This window comes from Arvicola amphibius, chromosome 17, assembly GCF_903992535.2.
Source record: "Arvicola amphibius chromosome 17, mArvAmp1.2, whole genome shotgun sequence".
Taxonomy (NCBI): domain Eukaryota; kingdom Metazoa; phylum Chordata; class Mammalia; order Rodentia; family Cricetidae; genus Arvicola; species Arvicola amphibius.
The window spans coordinates 6412225-6428848 of NC_052063.2; the positions used below are offsets into that span (position 1 = coordinate 6412225).

Sequence of the window (16624 nt, forward strand, 5' to 3'; positions counted from 1 at the left end):
TTATACATATGTATTTTTTAAATCATATCCACTGAGTGTTCAGCGGGGTCTTTTGTAATAGACTTTTTAGTTAATTCCTGAAAAGTTTCATCTGTCATTTCCTTGACCTTCTTATCTCTATTCTCTTTCTCACATTGCTAAGTTTTGGGCCTTTCAAATCCCCTCGTTTTCCTAATTTCTAATTTCTTTTTGTATTCTATCTGTTATCAAATGTCATCAGGTTTTCAAGTTCTCTCTGCAGTGTGTGTTTGTATTTATGTGTATGTATATACATATGTGTTTATTTGTGAATGCATGTATCTGATGGTATCCTTCTGTTCTTGTTTCATGAATATCTTCTATCCCCCTGAAGAAAATGTAATTCAAATTAGTTTGTTTTATGAGAAGCTTTCTTCAAATAGATAACAACTCTTGTTTTTATGTCGCTGAAACATTAAGAAATGTTTTATGATTGGACAGTATTGATAACAATATCAACTTTACCATTTCCTTATTGTTTGCCACAGATAATCTTTCTCAGGAACGTTGTTAGTCCCTTTTCTGTTACTAGTTGCCCAGTAACATGGGCTAGATAACGTTTAAAGAAGAGAGGTATATATTGGCTCATTTTTGGTGGTATATAAGGTTGAGATGCCATATCTGGTGATGGTCTCTTCGCTGGCAAATCCACCAGTGTTCAGTCAGAGGGCTCTACCCTAATGACCCTGTCTATTCACCTTTCCAAGGCCCCACCTCCAGACTCCATGTGTGGATAAAATTTCAACCCTCTTAGTATTGCACAGTGGGCATTGAACTACAACGTGAGTTTTGGTGTGTGTGTGGGGGGGGGGGGGATGATAAACCATATTCAGACCATGCCAAAATTAGTGGCTATAGCAAAGCATACTCTTGTCCTCTCCTTAGGAAATATAAGCCTAGCTATCGTGGATTATGAAGCACTTTTGGTAAGCTGTGGGTCTTCCTTTACTACAAAGAGATAGCTGTTAACCCAGTTCCCTTGTTGAGAAGTTGGGCTTGGGTATATCCCTTCTGATGCTGAGTTTATATCCTGTTTCAAGCCATCCACTCACAGCTTCACGAGCTGTCAATCTCTCCAACTACTCAACCATGCAATCACTTTTCTTTCAAGTTCTCATTCCTAGCTAAGACCTCCCTGTCTCTTTATTGAGTCACCCGTCATTGTCCACGCGTGTTGTTGGCTCTGCTCATCTGCTTCTGTTGATCTTGTTGCCCTTTGTCTCATTGTTTTAAGAATTTGTATAAACCCGTCGCAATCACTTTAGTAGGACTTGGGAGATGGCGAGGCTAAGTGTGTATGGGCGGCATGTAATCTACTGGTAAAATTTTAAAGTATTATCTATTCCTGTCACATACACCATAAATACTTTGTGGGGCTTGCTTTGGGTGGCCTCCTTAAAGGATTTCTTACAATAATTCCTATTTCATTCAACCATTTCATATTAGCCTCCTTGCTACTCTTCCCTTTATTCTATGACGAAGCTTAGATTCTTGACACACCATAAGGTTTTTCTCATCTGTTGCTGTTCACACATTTTCTTGGGTCATTACCATGTCCTGTTACCCATTGTAAACTTGGTTCATTTACGTCTTTCTCACCCATCTTCTTCACTTTCGAACTTTAATTGAATTTTGTGTATTTTTGGCCTAGTAAGGCCAAAATGCAAGATGGCAAGGTCCGATAACTAAGCCTAGAAGGCAGCCGACTTGCTAAGGTACGCAAGCGTTCAACTGTGATTTGATTGATGTTATGACATATAAGTAACATTGATATAATATATTGGTATAATATATATAAATTTGGTTTCAGAGAACTTCATCTACAATAAATTTGTCACCAGGAGAAGTGGAAGAAGAGGAGGAGGATCCAAACACTTGTGGGCCCACGGGACTTTGGGAAGCACTAACTCCTTGTAACGGATGTAGGAACCTTGGCTTTCCCATGCTTGCACAGGTAAAGGTTTGCTTCTCTTAAGGTAAATGTAAGATGGTAGAATATTTTTTTTTGTGATTCAATCTTTTCCTTTCAGAAATGTACTTAGTTAGCTTCCTGTGTGTGTCAGTGCAGCATATAGGGAATTTTCACAATTTTCATGATTTTTAATTTTGTTTGTGATACTCAGTTTTTCCTATACATTTTAGTGTTTCTGATTCATACATTTTCCATTCAAAAGAACAATATTTTAAGCAAATAGTAAGGTGCAGTGTAAAGCTGTGGTTAGAGGAGGCTGTTTTAGGCTGTTTAAAAGCATCAGTAATGATATATAATTTCTTAGCACAATGGACGCATTATGGAATAATATGAATATATCCTAAGTCTTACTGGGAAGTTTTTAAAATGAGAACAGAGCACTAAAATATTGATTATACATTTGTAAACATTTTCACTATTTATTAAATCATCTTTATTCTATTATGGGCCCTAATTTTCAGAAATTAAATAATAGAGTTAGGAAATTTGAAGCTGAAAAAAATGTTTCTATATGAGATGAGATAAACTTTATACAGATGAAGGTAATGCTAAAAGAAGATCAACTATGTTGAAAATAAGTAGAAAAGAAGTCTAGGAAAGACAAAAATCACTTTGTCTAAAAATGTATATCACAAATATAATTTTCATGTTTTGCACCTGTGTCTAGAAACCACTGTTTTCCGCATGGTTATGTCACGGAGTTTGGCCATAACCTTCTAAATCCCATAAGAATTGACGTGGAACGCTAAATATTTATTCAACTTGATAGATAGTATTTACAAATTTCTCCATTGGGCTTTTGTAATATATTAATAAATAATGGGCTGTGAAGAGGGAAAATCAGTTCTTGGATGTTCACTATCTGTGGATCATAGCAGCGAGGTTCTTGTTGTAGTCAGAATAGTGTTGAGCCAGCAGACATGTCTTGCACAGGAAAAAAATCTATACCCATGTTTACAAGAGTGAAGAGTAAGGAAAAAAGCACAAATTTTCATTTTATGAATATCCTAACCTGATTAACAGATTTATAATAATGAACATCTTTGCCCATTTTTAATAAAGTTCCAATCTTTGTAGAAGTGTGTTTTTTTTTTAAATTGGGTTATAAACCTTAAAAAGCAGGACCCCTAAAATAAAGTTACAGAGCCATTACAATAACACTCTGACACTCAAATCATTAATACTACGACTATATCTGCTTACCCAACACATTACTAATGATTGCTTTAAGTATTTTCTATTTTTTAAGTATTAGTACTAACTTTTTCCCGATTTATAATTTTTAAATGCTGGACTTTTCTTTGGCTATTTGTCTGTGAAGACTGGTATTGCTTCAATAAATTTCTTAGATGTTCTAGATACTAATATTTCAGTAGTTCCATTCTTTATGAAGTGTTGCTAATCGTCAGCTCCTCTGTTGTCTTAATTTGCATGCATGTGCACAGTTACATTGTGTAGCTTTTTAATATAAAATTCATTAAACTTCTCGAAGCTATTTTTCCTTTAATTTATTGCTTTTAGAATTATTTTTAACTTCACTTACAAATACTATTCTAAATTGGATTTCGCTTGTTAATACCTAGTTTTCCTAAACTGTCCTACAAGCAATAACACATTCCTCTTATTATATTTCATCCTTATGTTTTGGAATTACTTTCAGAGCTTACTTATTTCTGCTTTCCTAATGTGTAAACAGCATGACATAGTGTTAGTACTATTACCCCGTGTTATTATATTAAAACTATTACCTGACTTGATTGTTTGCTTTTTAACTTTTATATTTTATAATTACTATGCCTAGTTTGAAAAGTGCTCTCATTTAGCTTTAATTGCTTCAATATTAAATATACGTATTTACTTGTGGTGCAGTATTTTTAAAATTGGATTTAATCTAGCAAACCTGATATGGGGGCTCTCGCTAATGTTCTTCTCATGTAAGTTCTTGAGAATGTGTATTGTGTGCCTGGGTACGATTATTCATAGGCTCGCCTTTACATACATATAAATAAGTCATATATCTATATATGTATGTTTTTATTTCAAAAAGTAACGTGAAAGAATTGTACAGTTTTACAGCTAATACACACACACACAAACACATCTTTCAGGTTGTTCTATTATCAGTGGGTGTGGATGCATGTGCCACTGTACTTGTGTGTGGGTTAAAGGGCAGCTCCAAGGAGTCGTTTTTTCTCCCTCTGTCCTTATTTAGATTCCAGGATAGAACTCAGACTGCCAGGCTCCCATGGCGGGTACTTCACCCACTAAGCCATCTCTCGGGTCCTGTGTGTACTTTATATAGTTTGTAACTGGCATCTTCAAGCCATTACACAGGATGTTCTGAGCATATGATTTAGCCACCCTGAGATCTCAGATTTTAAATATTTTAAAACTATTCATCTTTAATTTATTCAGTATTTCTTAACTTTTTTTTTTGAAGAGGCGAGAGGATGGGTGTTATTTCAGAACTTTAAGGAGACTTTGTGACTTACTCTAAGGTGGCAGTGAGCACCCGGATTTCTGCTCAGAAGCAGAAAGAGATAACGCTTTATCACCAGAGGGGTATAAACTCTGGAAAGACACAGATTCAGGAAGCCAGTATTTCTGTTTCAGAGAAGCCTTAGGGAATAGAGAATGCTCTAATGGGAGCTCACCAAGGCCAGCTGGACTGGGACTGAATGAGCATGTGATCAGACCGGACTCTCTGAATGTGGCTGACAATGAGGGCGGACTGAGAAGCCAATGATAATGACGCCGGGTTTGGATTCTACTTCATGTACTGGCTTTTTGGGAGCCTAATCTGTTTTGATGCACACCTTCCTAGACCTGGATGGAGGGGTGTCCTTGGACTTCCCACAGGGCAGGGCACCCTGACTTCTCTTAGGAAGAGAATGGGAGGATGGGAGGAGGTGGAAATTTTTAATAAATAAATAAATAAATAAATAAATAAAAATAAAAAAGTTAAAAAAAAGAAAATAGAGAATGCACAGGGATCTTGATAACCATTTACTCAGTGATTAGCCAGGACTCACTCGCTAGTGAGCTCTGGGTCCCCACTTGTGAGGAGCTGACGGTATGATTGCTTTCAGACTTTTTAGAGCACCATCAAGCATCAAATGAGATGTATTGAAATGGAATAACATGCCACTTGAAACAATTTTCACTGTAAAACTATTAAGGTGTTTAATGTCTTTCCATTTTGGGTACTTTGCCCAAAGGAACCTATGATTAGATATACTTTCTCAATAATATAACCTTGGAGCTTTTAAAACTAAAGCATCCAACCTACAAAATATTTTATTTAGGAGCTGTTTTTTCATATTTATAGCATATTTTGAGGACCATTAAAGTCAGTATATACATATCAATCTTAATGAATAGCTATTTCCTTATAGTCTGCTATGGGTTACTTTGTGGTTGGTGCCATTAAATGGCATTTTATACATTTTACACGCCCAGATGTGTAAAGACTATATTCAATGTACACAACAGCTTGTGTTTCATATTTCTCCTACTTAATTTAATTGAATCTAACTCACATGTATCAAATATATTATATGTTTAAAGCATAGAGTCGAGCTTCCAGAGCTTGAATTTCATGGAAAGAACGTACTCACCTAATGTCCACGTTACCTATATATCTATTCCTACAATGTTTTTAAGCTCAAACAATAATTTAACTTGTAAAATGAGAACGCAAGCCTAAATCTCAGTTTCAGTCTGGGTTTTGAACCAACTTAATATTTCAGAATTTAGTTTTCTTGTTTCCTTCCTCCAATACTAAAAATGGACCGAACAGGCTAAATGATGGGCTCTTTCAAGTCCACGCCTGTGAGCGAATCATGCGGTGTTGTAGCTTTTCTTTGTGACTGGACCAGCACCTCTGCAAACAAAATTCCTCCTAAACCCATGAAGGTTCAGAACCCTAAACAAAATCAGGTGATTATTACGAAACACTGAGATTTGTTGCCGCCAAGCCACAGAAGCCCTTTCTGGAAAACGTGCCCACATTCGAATCTGTGTCTCAACAGCGCTGACCACAGTGGTTCCTACCCCCCTAACGCTGTGTACGGCGTGCTAGGATTTCACAGCTATGCCCCTAACTCTGTGTACAGCGTGCTAGGCATGTCACAGACAACATTTCTCCTTTGAAGTGCTAGCAATGTTCACAAAGTTAATGGTCTCCAAATGATGCTCGTTTCACCTTGGGCCTTTCCAAATATCATGCCTGTCCAGAAGTAGGGGTAGGGGTCTCAGCATTCAAGGCTCTCCATGACCCTTAAAATGGTCTCCCCAAAGCACCGTGGTCTCATTTTCTATTCTGTACAAAGACTTCTGCTGGCTTCTTGAGTTTTTCCTCACACATTGGGATTCAGGGTATCCCCAGCCGTAGGGCCTGTACAGCTCCCCTGGAGTCTTCAGGATCGTAAGCAAGGTTTGCCCATCTATCTGAAGAAGGACACGGTTTAAGATAAAACAGGGTGTGGCCAGGAGCAGCAAGCATCACTGGAACTATTTTTATGGCATCTTGCCTGTACAGACTTGGAGGGAAGTAGCCTGGTTAGTTCTAAGATGTTCGTATGCTTATCTCTTTCCAGCGTGGCACGGCCATACCTGGCCAAGCCTTCACAGACAGCAGCCGGTTTGGCTAGCAGCATGTCATTAGAGAGTATGAAACTGCTGTGAGCAATGCCTGCCGTGCCTACAGTCACCATTCAGGCGTGGCTGTATGTGGGCATCACTGTGCCTCGCTGGTCTGGATGAAGCCACTCTTAAACATTACCGTGAGCTTGAAGACAGCAGTTCCTCTCTGTATTCTTCCTGTTGCATTTTTTAAAAAAAAAAAATTAAAAGAGAACAAACTATCTTTTTTTCATTATACATACCATTTCAAGTTCCCACTCCCTCCCTTCCTTCCTTTCCCTCCACATAACCCCCACTCCCCACCCCCATCCACTCCTCAGAGAGGGTAAGGCACATTGCTTTGGGGAAGGCCCAAGGCCTTCCCTACAATATATAGGCTGAGCAAGGTATCCATCCAAAGAGAATAAGTTCCCAATACAAGAAGTAGGGATAAATTCTGGTTCCACTGCCAGTGGCCCCTCAGTCTGTCTCAGCCATGCAACTGTCAGCCACATTCAGAGGGCCTAGATTGGTCCTATGCTAGTTCCTTCCCAGTCCAGCTGGAGTTGGTGAACTCCCATTAGTTCAGGTAAATTGTCTCAGTGGGTGAACCCTTCATAGTCTTGACCTCTTTGCTCATATTCTCACTCCTCCCACTCTTTAACTGGACTTTGGGAGCTCAGTCCAGTGCTCTGATGCGGGTCTCTAACTCTGTTTCCATCAGTTGCTAGATGAAGGTTCTCTGTTGATATTGAAGATATTCATCAGTCTGACTACAGGATAAGGTCAGTTCAGACACCCTCTCCTCTATTGCTTAGGGTCTTAGCTCAGGTTATCCTTGTGGATTCCTGGGAATTTCTCTAGAGCCAGGTTTCTTGCTGACCCCATAATGGCTCCCTCAATCAAGATATGTCTTTCCTTGCTCTCATCTCTGTCCTTTCTCTATCTCAACTATCCCATTCCCTCAAGTTCTCCTTGCCTGCCCCCTTTTCTCCTCATCTTCCCCTTCTACCCTCCCTTCTTCTCCAATTTTGTCAGGCAATCTTGACTATTTCCCCTTTCCAGGTGGATCTATATATCTTTTTCTTAGAGTTCACCTTGTTATTTAGCTTCTGTAGGATCATGAATTATAGGCTCAACATCCTTTGTTTACAGATAGTATCCACTTTGAGTGAATACATACCACTTTCATCTTTTTGGGTCTGGGTTACCTCACTCAGGATAGTGTTTTCTAATTCCATCTATTTGAATGCAAATTCAATATGTCAATGTTTTTTACTGCTGAGTAGTACTCTAATTTGTAGATGTGCCACACTTTCTTTATCCATTCTTTGGTTGATGAAGATCTAGGTTGTTTCCAGGTTCTGGCTATTATAAATAATGCTGCTATGAACATAGTTGAACAAATGTCTTTGTGGTATGATTGAGCATCTTTTGGGTATATTCCCAAGAGTGGTATTGCTGGGTCCTGAGGTAGGTTGATTCCCAATTTTCTGAGAAACTGCCATACTGATTATCAAAGTGATTGTACAAGCTTGCATTCTTCACAGACCTTGAAAGAACAAAAATCAACTTCATATGGAAAAAAACTCAGGATAACCAAAAGAATTCTGTACAATAAATGAACTTCTGGAGGCATCACCATTCCTGACATCAAGCTTTTTTTAAAGAAAACAGCTTGGTGTTGACATAAAACAGAGATGTTGACCAATGGAATTGAACCGAAGACCCAGATATTAATCCACACACCTATGAACACGTGATTTTTTGACAAAGAAACTAAAATTATACAACACAAAAAAAGAATGCATCTTCACCTAATGATACTAGCATAACTGGATGTCAGTATGTAGAAGAATGAAAATAGATCCATGTCTATCCCCATGTACAAATGGGTGAAAGACCTCAATATAAATCTGACCACACTGAACCTGATAGAAGAGAAAGTGGCAAGTAGTCTTCAATGCATGGGCACAGGAGACCACTTCCTAAATATAACCTCAGTAGCACAGACACTGAGAGCAACAATAAATATATGGGACCTCCTGAAACTGAGAAGCTTCTGTAAAGCAAAAGACACTGTCAGTAAGACAAAAAGGCAGCCTACTGAATGGGAGAAGATCTTCACCAACCCTACATCAGACAAAGAACTGATCTCCAAAATATATAAAGAACTCAAGAAATTAGACATAAAAATTCTAAGTAACCCAATTAAAAAATGGGGTATGGAACTAAACAGAGAATTCTCAACAGAAAAATCTCAAATGTCTGAAAGACACTTAAGGAAATTTTCAGCATCCTTAGTCATCAGTGAAATGCAAATCAAAACAACTCTGCGATTCCATCTTACACCTATCAGAATGGCTAAGACAAAAAACCACCAATGACAGCTTATGCTGGAGAGGATGTGGAGTAAGGGGAACATGCCTCCATTCCTGTTGCATTTCTGTGCAGAGGCATACAACACTCTCATGGCAGGGCTGCTGTGGGCTGTTGTGCAAATGTGAGTCATCAAATAGCAGAACCAATGTTGGAGCCTAAAATACTGGCTGCCAATAGCTCTGCACTCTGATTCTCAAATTTCACTGGCATTCCTACTCTCTCCTCTCTGACAGTTTTTATCCAGTTGCTCCTTAAACGAGCTGTCCAGGTCCTGCTTCTATCCCCCTGTCAATTGTGACCTGTGCTTGTCAAACACCCTGTGACTCTGTCACCCAGTGGCCCCTCCATTGTCGAGGTCTATTGTCTTCTGGCATTCAATCATACAGTTTACTGTGGCCTGGTCCACTTCAACACCCATTCATAACCTAACAGACTCACCCCAGTATATTTATCTGGATGTCTTAATACAAACTTCACTTGTCTTTAGAAGGGGGGTCAGGTGAGCTATGAGGTGTAAATATTCTATTGGAATAAAATATATACTATTCATATTCTTTTATCCAACACCTTTAGTCACAGGCATTTACCTTAGAGACAACTGGAGAATTAGGTGGACAGAGTACCAGAATTTCATCAGTGTTTATAATGGGATAGTCATAGATTAGCATGATAACCAAGATTTGTATCCTCAACAGGAGGTTGGATAAATAAATTTGGAACACTCCATTATGGAGTATCTGTAGCCATGGAAATGATTATGCAGCTCCTTATTGATTGACAATTTTTCTTAAAAAATAAAAACAGATTTCAAACTAGCCATATAAATATGATTGAGTTTACATAAAATCACCCACATCTGTTTGGATGTGTACTTATGTTCGGTGGGGTGCTTGTCTTGCAGTGGTGTGGTTTTTCTTTTCATCTTGATAGTTTCTATTTTATTTTTTTTTAAAAAGTACTGGGAAAAACAAAGCTGTAATTATTAGCAATACATTTTCTTACAATCAATATACGTTTTCTGTTTTGGCTTGCCACCAAATTGCTAATATATTAAAGATTTTTATCTAGACACCTCTGCCCTGACTATACCGTGAAAACGGGAGTTGAATATCATATCTGCCCTCCATAATTCACCAACTGTCAGGTTTTTAAAAAAATTCTGAGGATCTTTGCCCGCTATTGTAGATATTATCAGTTAAATAACTGTCCTGTTTCTGTTGACACGGTAGTATTCATGTGCTCATGCCATGCATGTCAATAACCATCTTCATTGAAACTTTGCTTCTACAGGTGAAGACAACATGATTTCTTCCCTGTTGAAATAAATGGTTATTCCTGATCATATAAGTACTTACTTTTCTTCTACTTAGTGTGGGGCTCACTCACAGAGGAATAATTATTTCTCTTGGGCTTTCCAAAGTCCTCATATTCAAATTTCCTCTCGAATTCAGTTATTTACCTTATAATGAACAAGAACTACAAGACGACTATATACTTAATAAATTGACATCTTGAAACATCAGAGTTCCTTTAATTTACACAGGAATAACTGGACAATAGCACTGGGTGTTGGCTAATTAATAGTCTTAAAATATTATAGAAGTACTGATTCTCTTGGAATAACTTCTATTGTAGAAATGTGAAACCATTTATCTCAGGGTTTGCGAGAGCACTGAGTTAGCTTTCTCCTCTGCAGGGAAACAGAACCACATTGCTTGTAGACCCTATCCATGTGTAGATTTTATAAACCAAGAATTTGACCAAAGACCATATGTCTTCTCTCGCTTGACCTGATAACCGTCACGCGCAGCGCCCTGACCACTGTGTCTCTATCTTTATGAATCTGATTAAGTTTCCTGACATCTCCAAAGCTGTTAGAAAGCCATCCTGCTAGCATTGACCTCTGTGTTTGAGAAACTCAGATTACTGTATAAACATCTGCTTGAACCGGCTCCAGAGTAAGAACCAGCTCACGTGCAGGCAGAGGCAGTCTCTCTCGCACTCGGAGCCGAGTTTCATGTGACTAGTCACTAGACAGTCTCAAAATGATGCTCTCCTCTCCTTTAGAATTCGTGTCGTTGGCTCCATCATTAACTTCTTTGAGTTTTCTGTTTTACACCCTGAAAATTGAGATGGCCTTTTAGGTAGTATTTCAGAATAGTTACAGGTTCGCCATGACAGTTTGACTTTCATCCCTCCTGAAATGAAACTTTAATATGATGAAGCCTTCTGAATGACAACCAAGCGTCAAGGTACTATTCAAGCAATAGCCTTGGCGATTCTGTAGCTCGGTAATATAATAATAGAAGAATCCTGTTCTGTTTCCGAACTCCTTTTACAGAAATTTTTAATAGAATCAAAAATTAACAGGCAGGAATGACCGGATGTTACTTCTATACGATGAGCAGGATCTGGGGGCAGTACCTTGATGAATGTGACTTGACTGTGTGAGTTGAACATTTTAACATATGCCCACTGATAATAAACATGGCTATTGTAGAACAACTTTTACCGAGGATGTCACTCTCCTCCCCTTCACAAGATGCTCGCTGTGTCGCTTATTTGGCAAAGACATTTGTAGAGATTAAGGATCTTGAATTGAGCTTGAGTGTACTCATGGTGGTCTTCATAGATGAAGGCAGGAGGACCAAAGACAGAGACGAGACGATTCTGGGGGAAGTCAGAATGATGCAGCCGTTGACGAAGTAAAGGCAACCTCCAGACACCAGGGAAGCAGGAAGTGGGTTACCTAGTAGATCGTCTCGAATGAATTAACCCTGTCAACACCTTGAAACAAGTCCTCTGAGAACTATTGGATTTTTGATTTAGAGAACCGTTAAGGGAGCGCATTAGCGTTTTTGTTAATCTACTAAGCGTGTGATTATAAAAATGCCCCCTTCCCGACAGGAATGGCTTTGAGAATGAACACAAGATAAAGTCCTAGAAGAAATGCAGGAGCATGCTCAAGCCTAGGTTCTCTGGAGCAGAAATAGTTAAGTATCGCGGACTAGGACTTGTAAAGCGATGTAGTAGAGAAAAGTCTGTATTTCCAAAACCCAAACGGCTCCAAGGAGAATGCTTATAGAAGCATGACTATTAAAGGCTCTATAGGTTAGCATTCAGAAGAAACCGGGGAAAGTTTTAGGGGAGATGTACCTTATAGAAGATATGAATCCCCGCCGACAGGATGTTGCTAGACATGCAAATGTTAAGAGTGGTATCGTAAGTTCTCGGAAGTAATGAAAGGTGCGCCGTCAAAAACATAAGGGAGAGAGATACTTGCGGTGCTGTAACCGAACGCATAGGAGGATGGTGTTTTACAGGGGACAGGGAAATGATGAACTTGGCGCATTAGCTGGGTAGACTGTCAGAGAGTGCTGAAGGCATGGGCCGCTTTCTTCTCTCTGCCCACAGTGAAGGTAAGAGATAAAGAGATAAGCTTTGAACTAAAAAGGAGCTCGGCGTTTTTGACTAGGATATCCTTAAGCTCGCCAGACTTGAAAAAATGCTAATATTTAGAGATTCGTTGTCGAGAAAGGATATGGCGGAGAGAAAGCCAAAGGTCTACCTAGATAATTTTCTTCTGCTGCCTCGGTAAGATCAGTAAAACAACACGGAGCCTTTTAAACTCACAGCTCTTTGACGGGACCAGAACTATCCCTGTAGTTCTCCTCGGGTGTCTCCATGTAACCCTGAGACCATCGGGAAAGGTGTGCGGTGTACGTGGACCTACACCGCTTTTGAGAATGTTGCCGTGGCAGAAATACTCGGAGCTAGGATCTAAGGGAGAGAGAGAGGGCAGAAAGAAATAAGGAATATGGACCCCCAAACTTCTACAGATGGGAAACAGGCTTACAAAACTTCTTAGGTGTGAACATGTGCCAACCTTTATTAAGCAGGAAGGGAAGGAGGGCAGGGCTGGGCACCAGAGGACTCTCTATAGGTTGTGAACCCAGTGGTCTTTGTCTATTTGGACTTGTAAACTGCTTTTGGCCATCAGCCTCCCCTTTGCCTTCTGTTTCACCCTCTAAAGGGAATACAGATGTATGTAATATTATGCTATTTATAGTTATGTGTATTTATGTGTGTGTGTACAAATGTGTTTGCATTGAGGGTGCAAGCCAGAAGAGGACGTCAGCGCTCCTGGAGTTGGAGTTGCAGGCGGGTTGTGAGCCATCGTAGGTGCTGGGAACTGGACTCTGGCCTTCAGCAGAGCAGTAAGTGCTCTTACCTCCGAGCCACCTCTTCAGCTCCGTGCTGTTTAAACCACATAGGTAGTTCTCCCTTGATTTGCACTCTGGCTGTTTCCTTTTCCAGGTGTTGAACATCTGCTGCTCCACCCTGCCCTTTGGTTTTAGGAGACATGGCCTTTTTATGTAGCCATCTCAGGCTTTGAAGTCTTCCAGAGAGCAGGGCTTACAGGAGTTCAACACGCCTGGTTTCTGTTCTCATTTGAAGATCTGGCTTGGCTTCCTGAACTGCAGAAGGACCCTTACATTTTAAAGAAGTGAGAATAACACAGAATAATGAAAGAAGTTAGGAAAATCTAGGGTTTGACCTTAGCTTTGTAACTTTTTTTCAGTCATATAACCTGTCTGATGCTTTTTAGTTATCTTCAAAAGAGAAACTTTATACTTATGTGAAGAGTTGATATGAAAGAGAATGCACTGGAATGCGGTCAGGCCCGTAATAAGACCTCAACAAATGGTGGTCATGTTGCTGTTATTATTTTGCTCCCCGTGAAAGCGTATACCAATCTACCTTTTAAGAAGACACTTAATGTTATTCACCATGTCCTGGAACAAAAGCATATCCCCTAAACTCCCAGCTTTCTCCAGTAGAGGCTGTAGGATCCCAGACATCAATCGCTTTAAGTCGTAATGTCCTCATTTGTAAATCTGGAAGAACACCAGCTGTCAGCACTACAGCACAGATGGAAAGGTAGCCTGGCAGCTGGGAGCCAAGGAACACCACAAAGTCTCGCTGTTGTGTGAAGTTTTATTCTTTTGGCTTTTTTGAGGGCCCCACCACCCAGCTTTCAAATAAATCATACACAGACACTTATTCTTAATTAAGAATGCCTGGCCTTAGCTTGGTTTGTTTCATGCTAGCTTTTCTTAAATTATTCTGATTAACTTTTGCCTCTGGGCTTTTATCTTTCTCTATTTCTGTATACTTTTTTGCTTCTCTCCCGTGGCTTGCTCTGTAGCTGGGTGGCTGGGCCCTGATGTCCTCCTCTCCTTGCTTTCTTGCTCCTCTTTCTTTCTCCTCCCAGATTTCTTCTATTTATTCTCTCTGCCTGCCAGTGCCACCTATCATGCGCCTTCTTTGATGTTGGCCGTTCATCTCTCTATTAGGACCATCGGGTGTTTTAGACAGGCACAGTAACACAGCTTCACAGAGTTAAACAAACGCAGCGTAAACAAAAGCAACACACCTGAAAATAATGTTCCCCAACATCACACCACCCAACAAACCTCACACAGGAGATTTATTGGGAGGGAGAAAGCCAGGAGGGTGGCTGCCTCTCATTGGGAGAGAAACCGTGGCAAACTGAACGGGACACAGAGATCACACAGAGTTTCTTGGGAAGGGGGTGGAGCTTTCCAGGGTGGAGATTGGTGCACTTTCACGTCCAGAGATTGGACTTTTTACTCTGTAGAGTGGGGCAGGGTCCAGCAGCGCAGGCAGAGTATTCTGTGGGTGGAACCTGGCAGTTAGAGGTCCTTAGGGGAAGGGCCACTCATATGACTCGAGGGTCTTACAGTAGCACTTACATCCTAGAGGAGAACTGAGGAATACATGTACTATGTGCTTAACATAGGGTCCACATGTGTCAGACTCCCTCCCGGTAAAGGTCAACTCCAGCGCACAGAATCGCAGTAGAACATTTCTAGCTGTAATCTGGACAAGATTCCAGAGTACCAACTCCCACATCCTTAAGTTGAAAGCGTGATTGCAGGATTTCACAGATACCTTTTAGGTGCTTCAATAGTTCCCTTCTCAGAAACTGAAGCCCGCAGGAAGGTCGCTGTAGACTCGCTCTATTCTTAGACACAACCTTCTCAATGAATGGGATGTGCGGCCTCTGTCGTCTACAAGATGGCAGCTTCTTCCAAATGCTGGAGAGCCACAAGCTGCTGCACAGCTGCTGGGTTAACAGGCTTAACTCTAATGCTGTTTCCTTCTGCAAGTCCAACTGAATCTTCCCTGGCCAGAGATGGTTTCATTTGTCTTAGCAACCAAGGGGCTTTTGACATGTGTGGTTACCTCTCTTTCGGAAGCCGTTTTGTTTGGTTCGTATTTTTAGATTATGGGCTCTCTGTATCTTTGAGAAATGCCTTTATCTGCAGCTCACTTGGCCTTGTGTCCCACCTCCATTATGCCTTTGGACTGCGTGCGTTGAATCCCAAGATTGTTCTTCCGTGTCACCCTAAGAAGGAGGCTCTCTGCTTCTCACTTCGCCAATTTCCAGTAATGCATTCGCCTTCTCTGAACCAGTTCTCTTACCTGTAAAATGAGAATAATTCCAATGCCACTGTTTGGAGAGGATTACATAAACTGGCAGATATCAAATCATTTTTGACAGTTTGGGTTTGCCCAGCCCAGGAACACTGACTGGCCCTTGTTATAGCCGAGGCATGTGTTTAGTTTCTCTCTCTCTTTTGCACATACTACCCCATCATGTAACTGTAAAAGCCACTAATTACTAAAAACACTGATATATGACACTAACCAAGTAATAAGCACATAGCATCTCAATGTGGCGTGCAGTGAACAATAGTGTTATTATGTTATTTCTACTTTTGCTGACAACCGTTTTCAACATTGTGTCTATTTTACATTCACCAAAGCAGCGAAATTAAAACTACATTTACATTAACTCCAAGGAATCCTGGTTTATTTCTCTCTCTTTTTTTTGTTGTTTTGTTTTGTTTTCTGTTTGGTTTTGTGTCTAAGCTAAATTTTGGTTCTACTTACCAGGCTCCAACATATCAAAATCCAGCCGAAATGAATAGTAACCAAGACAAGACTCACTCAAGGAAAGAGAGTACCAACTCATATTATTTTATGCCTTGGCAGTGGCTGAACTGTAGCTTTTTCTGAAAGGGAGAAGCAACCGTAACAGAAAGCTGTCACCCTTTCTCTCTCCTTTATTTCCTGCATGCAGCTGGACCTCAGGAGGACAATGTTCCTCTGTATGGTTCTGTAATACAGGACTGACCAAGACCTGTCTCTGTTCTTCTCCCGTCCACCTCCTCATTTTCTTGCTCTTTGACCAACCTCAGTTTCACAGTATGGTTCTCCACCAGGCTGGAGGCATGCCAATCTAGAACCTCATAGCAAGGAGATAGTCTTATTGGGCGCTCTTTGTTTTTCTTGTATTTAATTAGCATTTTTCATTTATTTTACATACCAACCACAGTTTCCCCTTCCTCCTCTCCTCCTGTCCATTCCCCTCACTTCCTATCTCTCCTCCTCCCCATCTATCCCTCCTCATCTCCATTCAGAAAGGGGCAGCCCTCCCATGGGCTTGAACAAAGCCTGGCACATCAAGTTGCGGAAGGACTGAGCTCCTCCCCCTGCATCAAGACTGGGCAAGGTAACCCAGCATGGGGAACAGGTTTC

General features: G+C 40.4%; 1 protein-coding gene across 7 annotated transcripts in view; it reads left to right on the top strand.

The window, feature by feature from the left end:
- The window catches only part of Anks1b (ankyrin repeat and sterile alpha motif domain containing 1B), an 896366-nt gene that overhangs the window by 203253 nt on the left and 676489 nt on the right, over positions 1–16624 (top strand). For 6 of the 7 annotated variants that reach the window (XM_038314479.1, XM_038314480.1, XM_038314482.1 and 3 more), the window contains exon 9: positions 1829–1972. The exons of the other annotated variant lie outside the window; for it this stretch is intronic. In XM_038314479.1, the coding sequence (XP_038170407.1) occupies positions 1829–1972 (144 nt within the window). The remainder of the gene's footprint in view (positions 1–1828; positions 1973–16624) is intronic. 7 annotated transcript variants of the gene reach the window in all.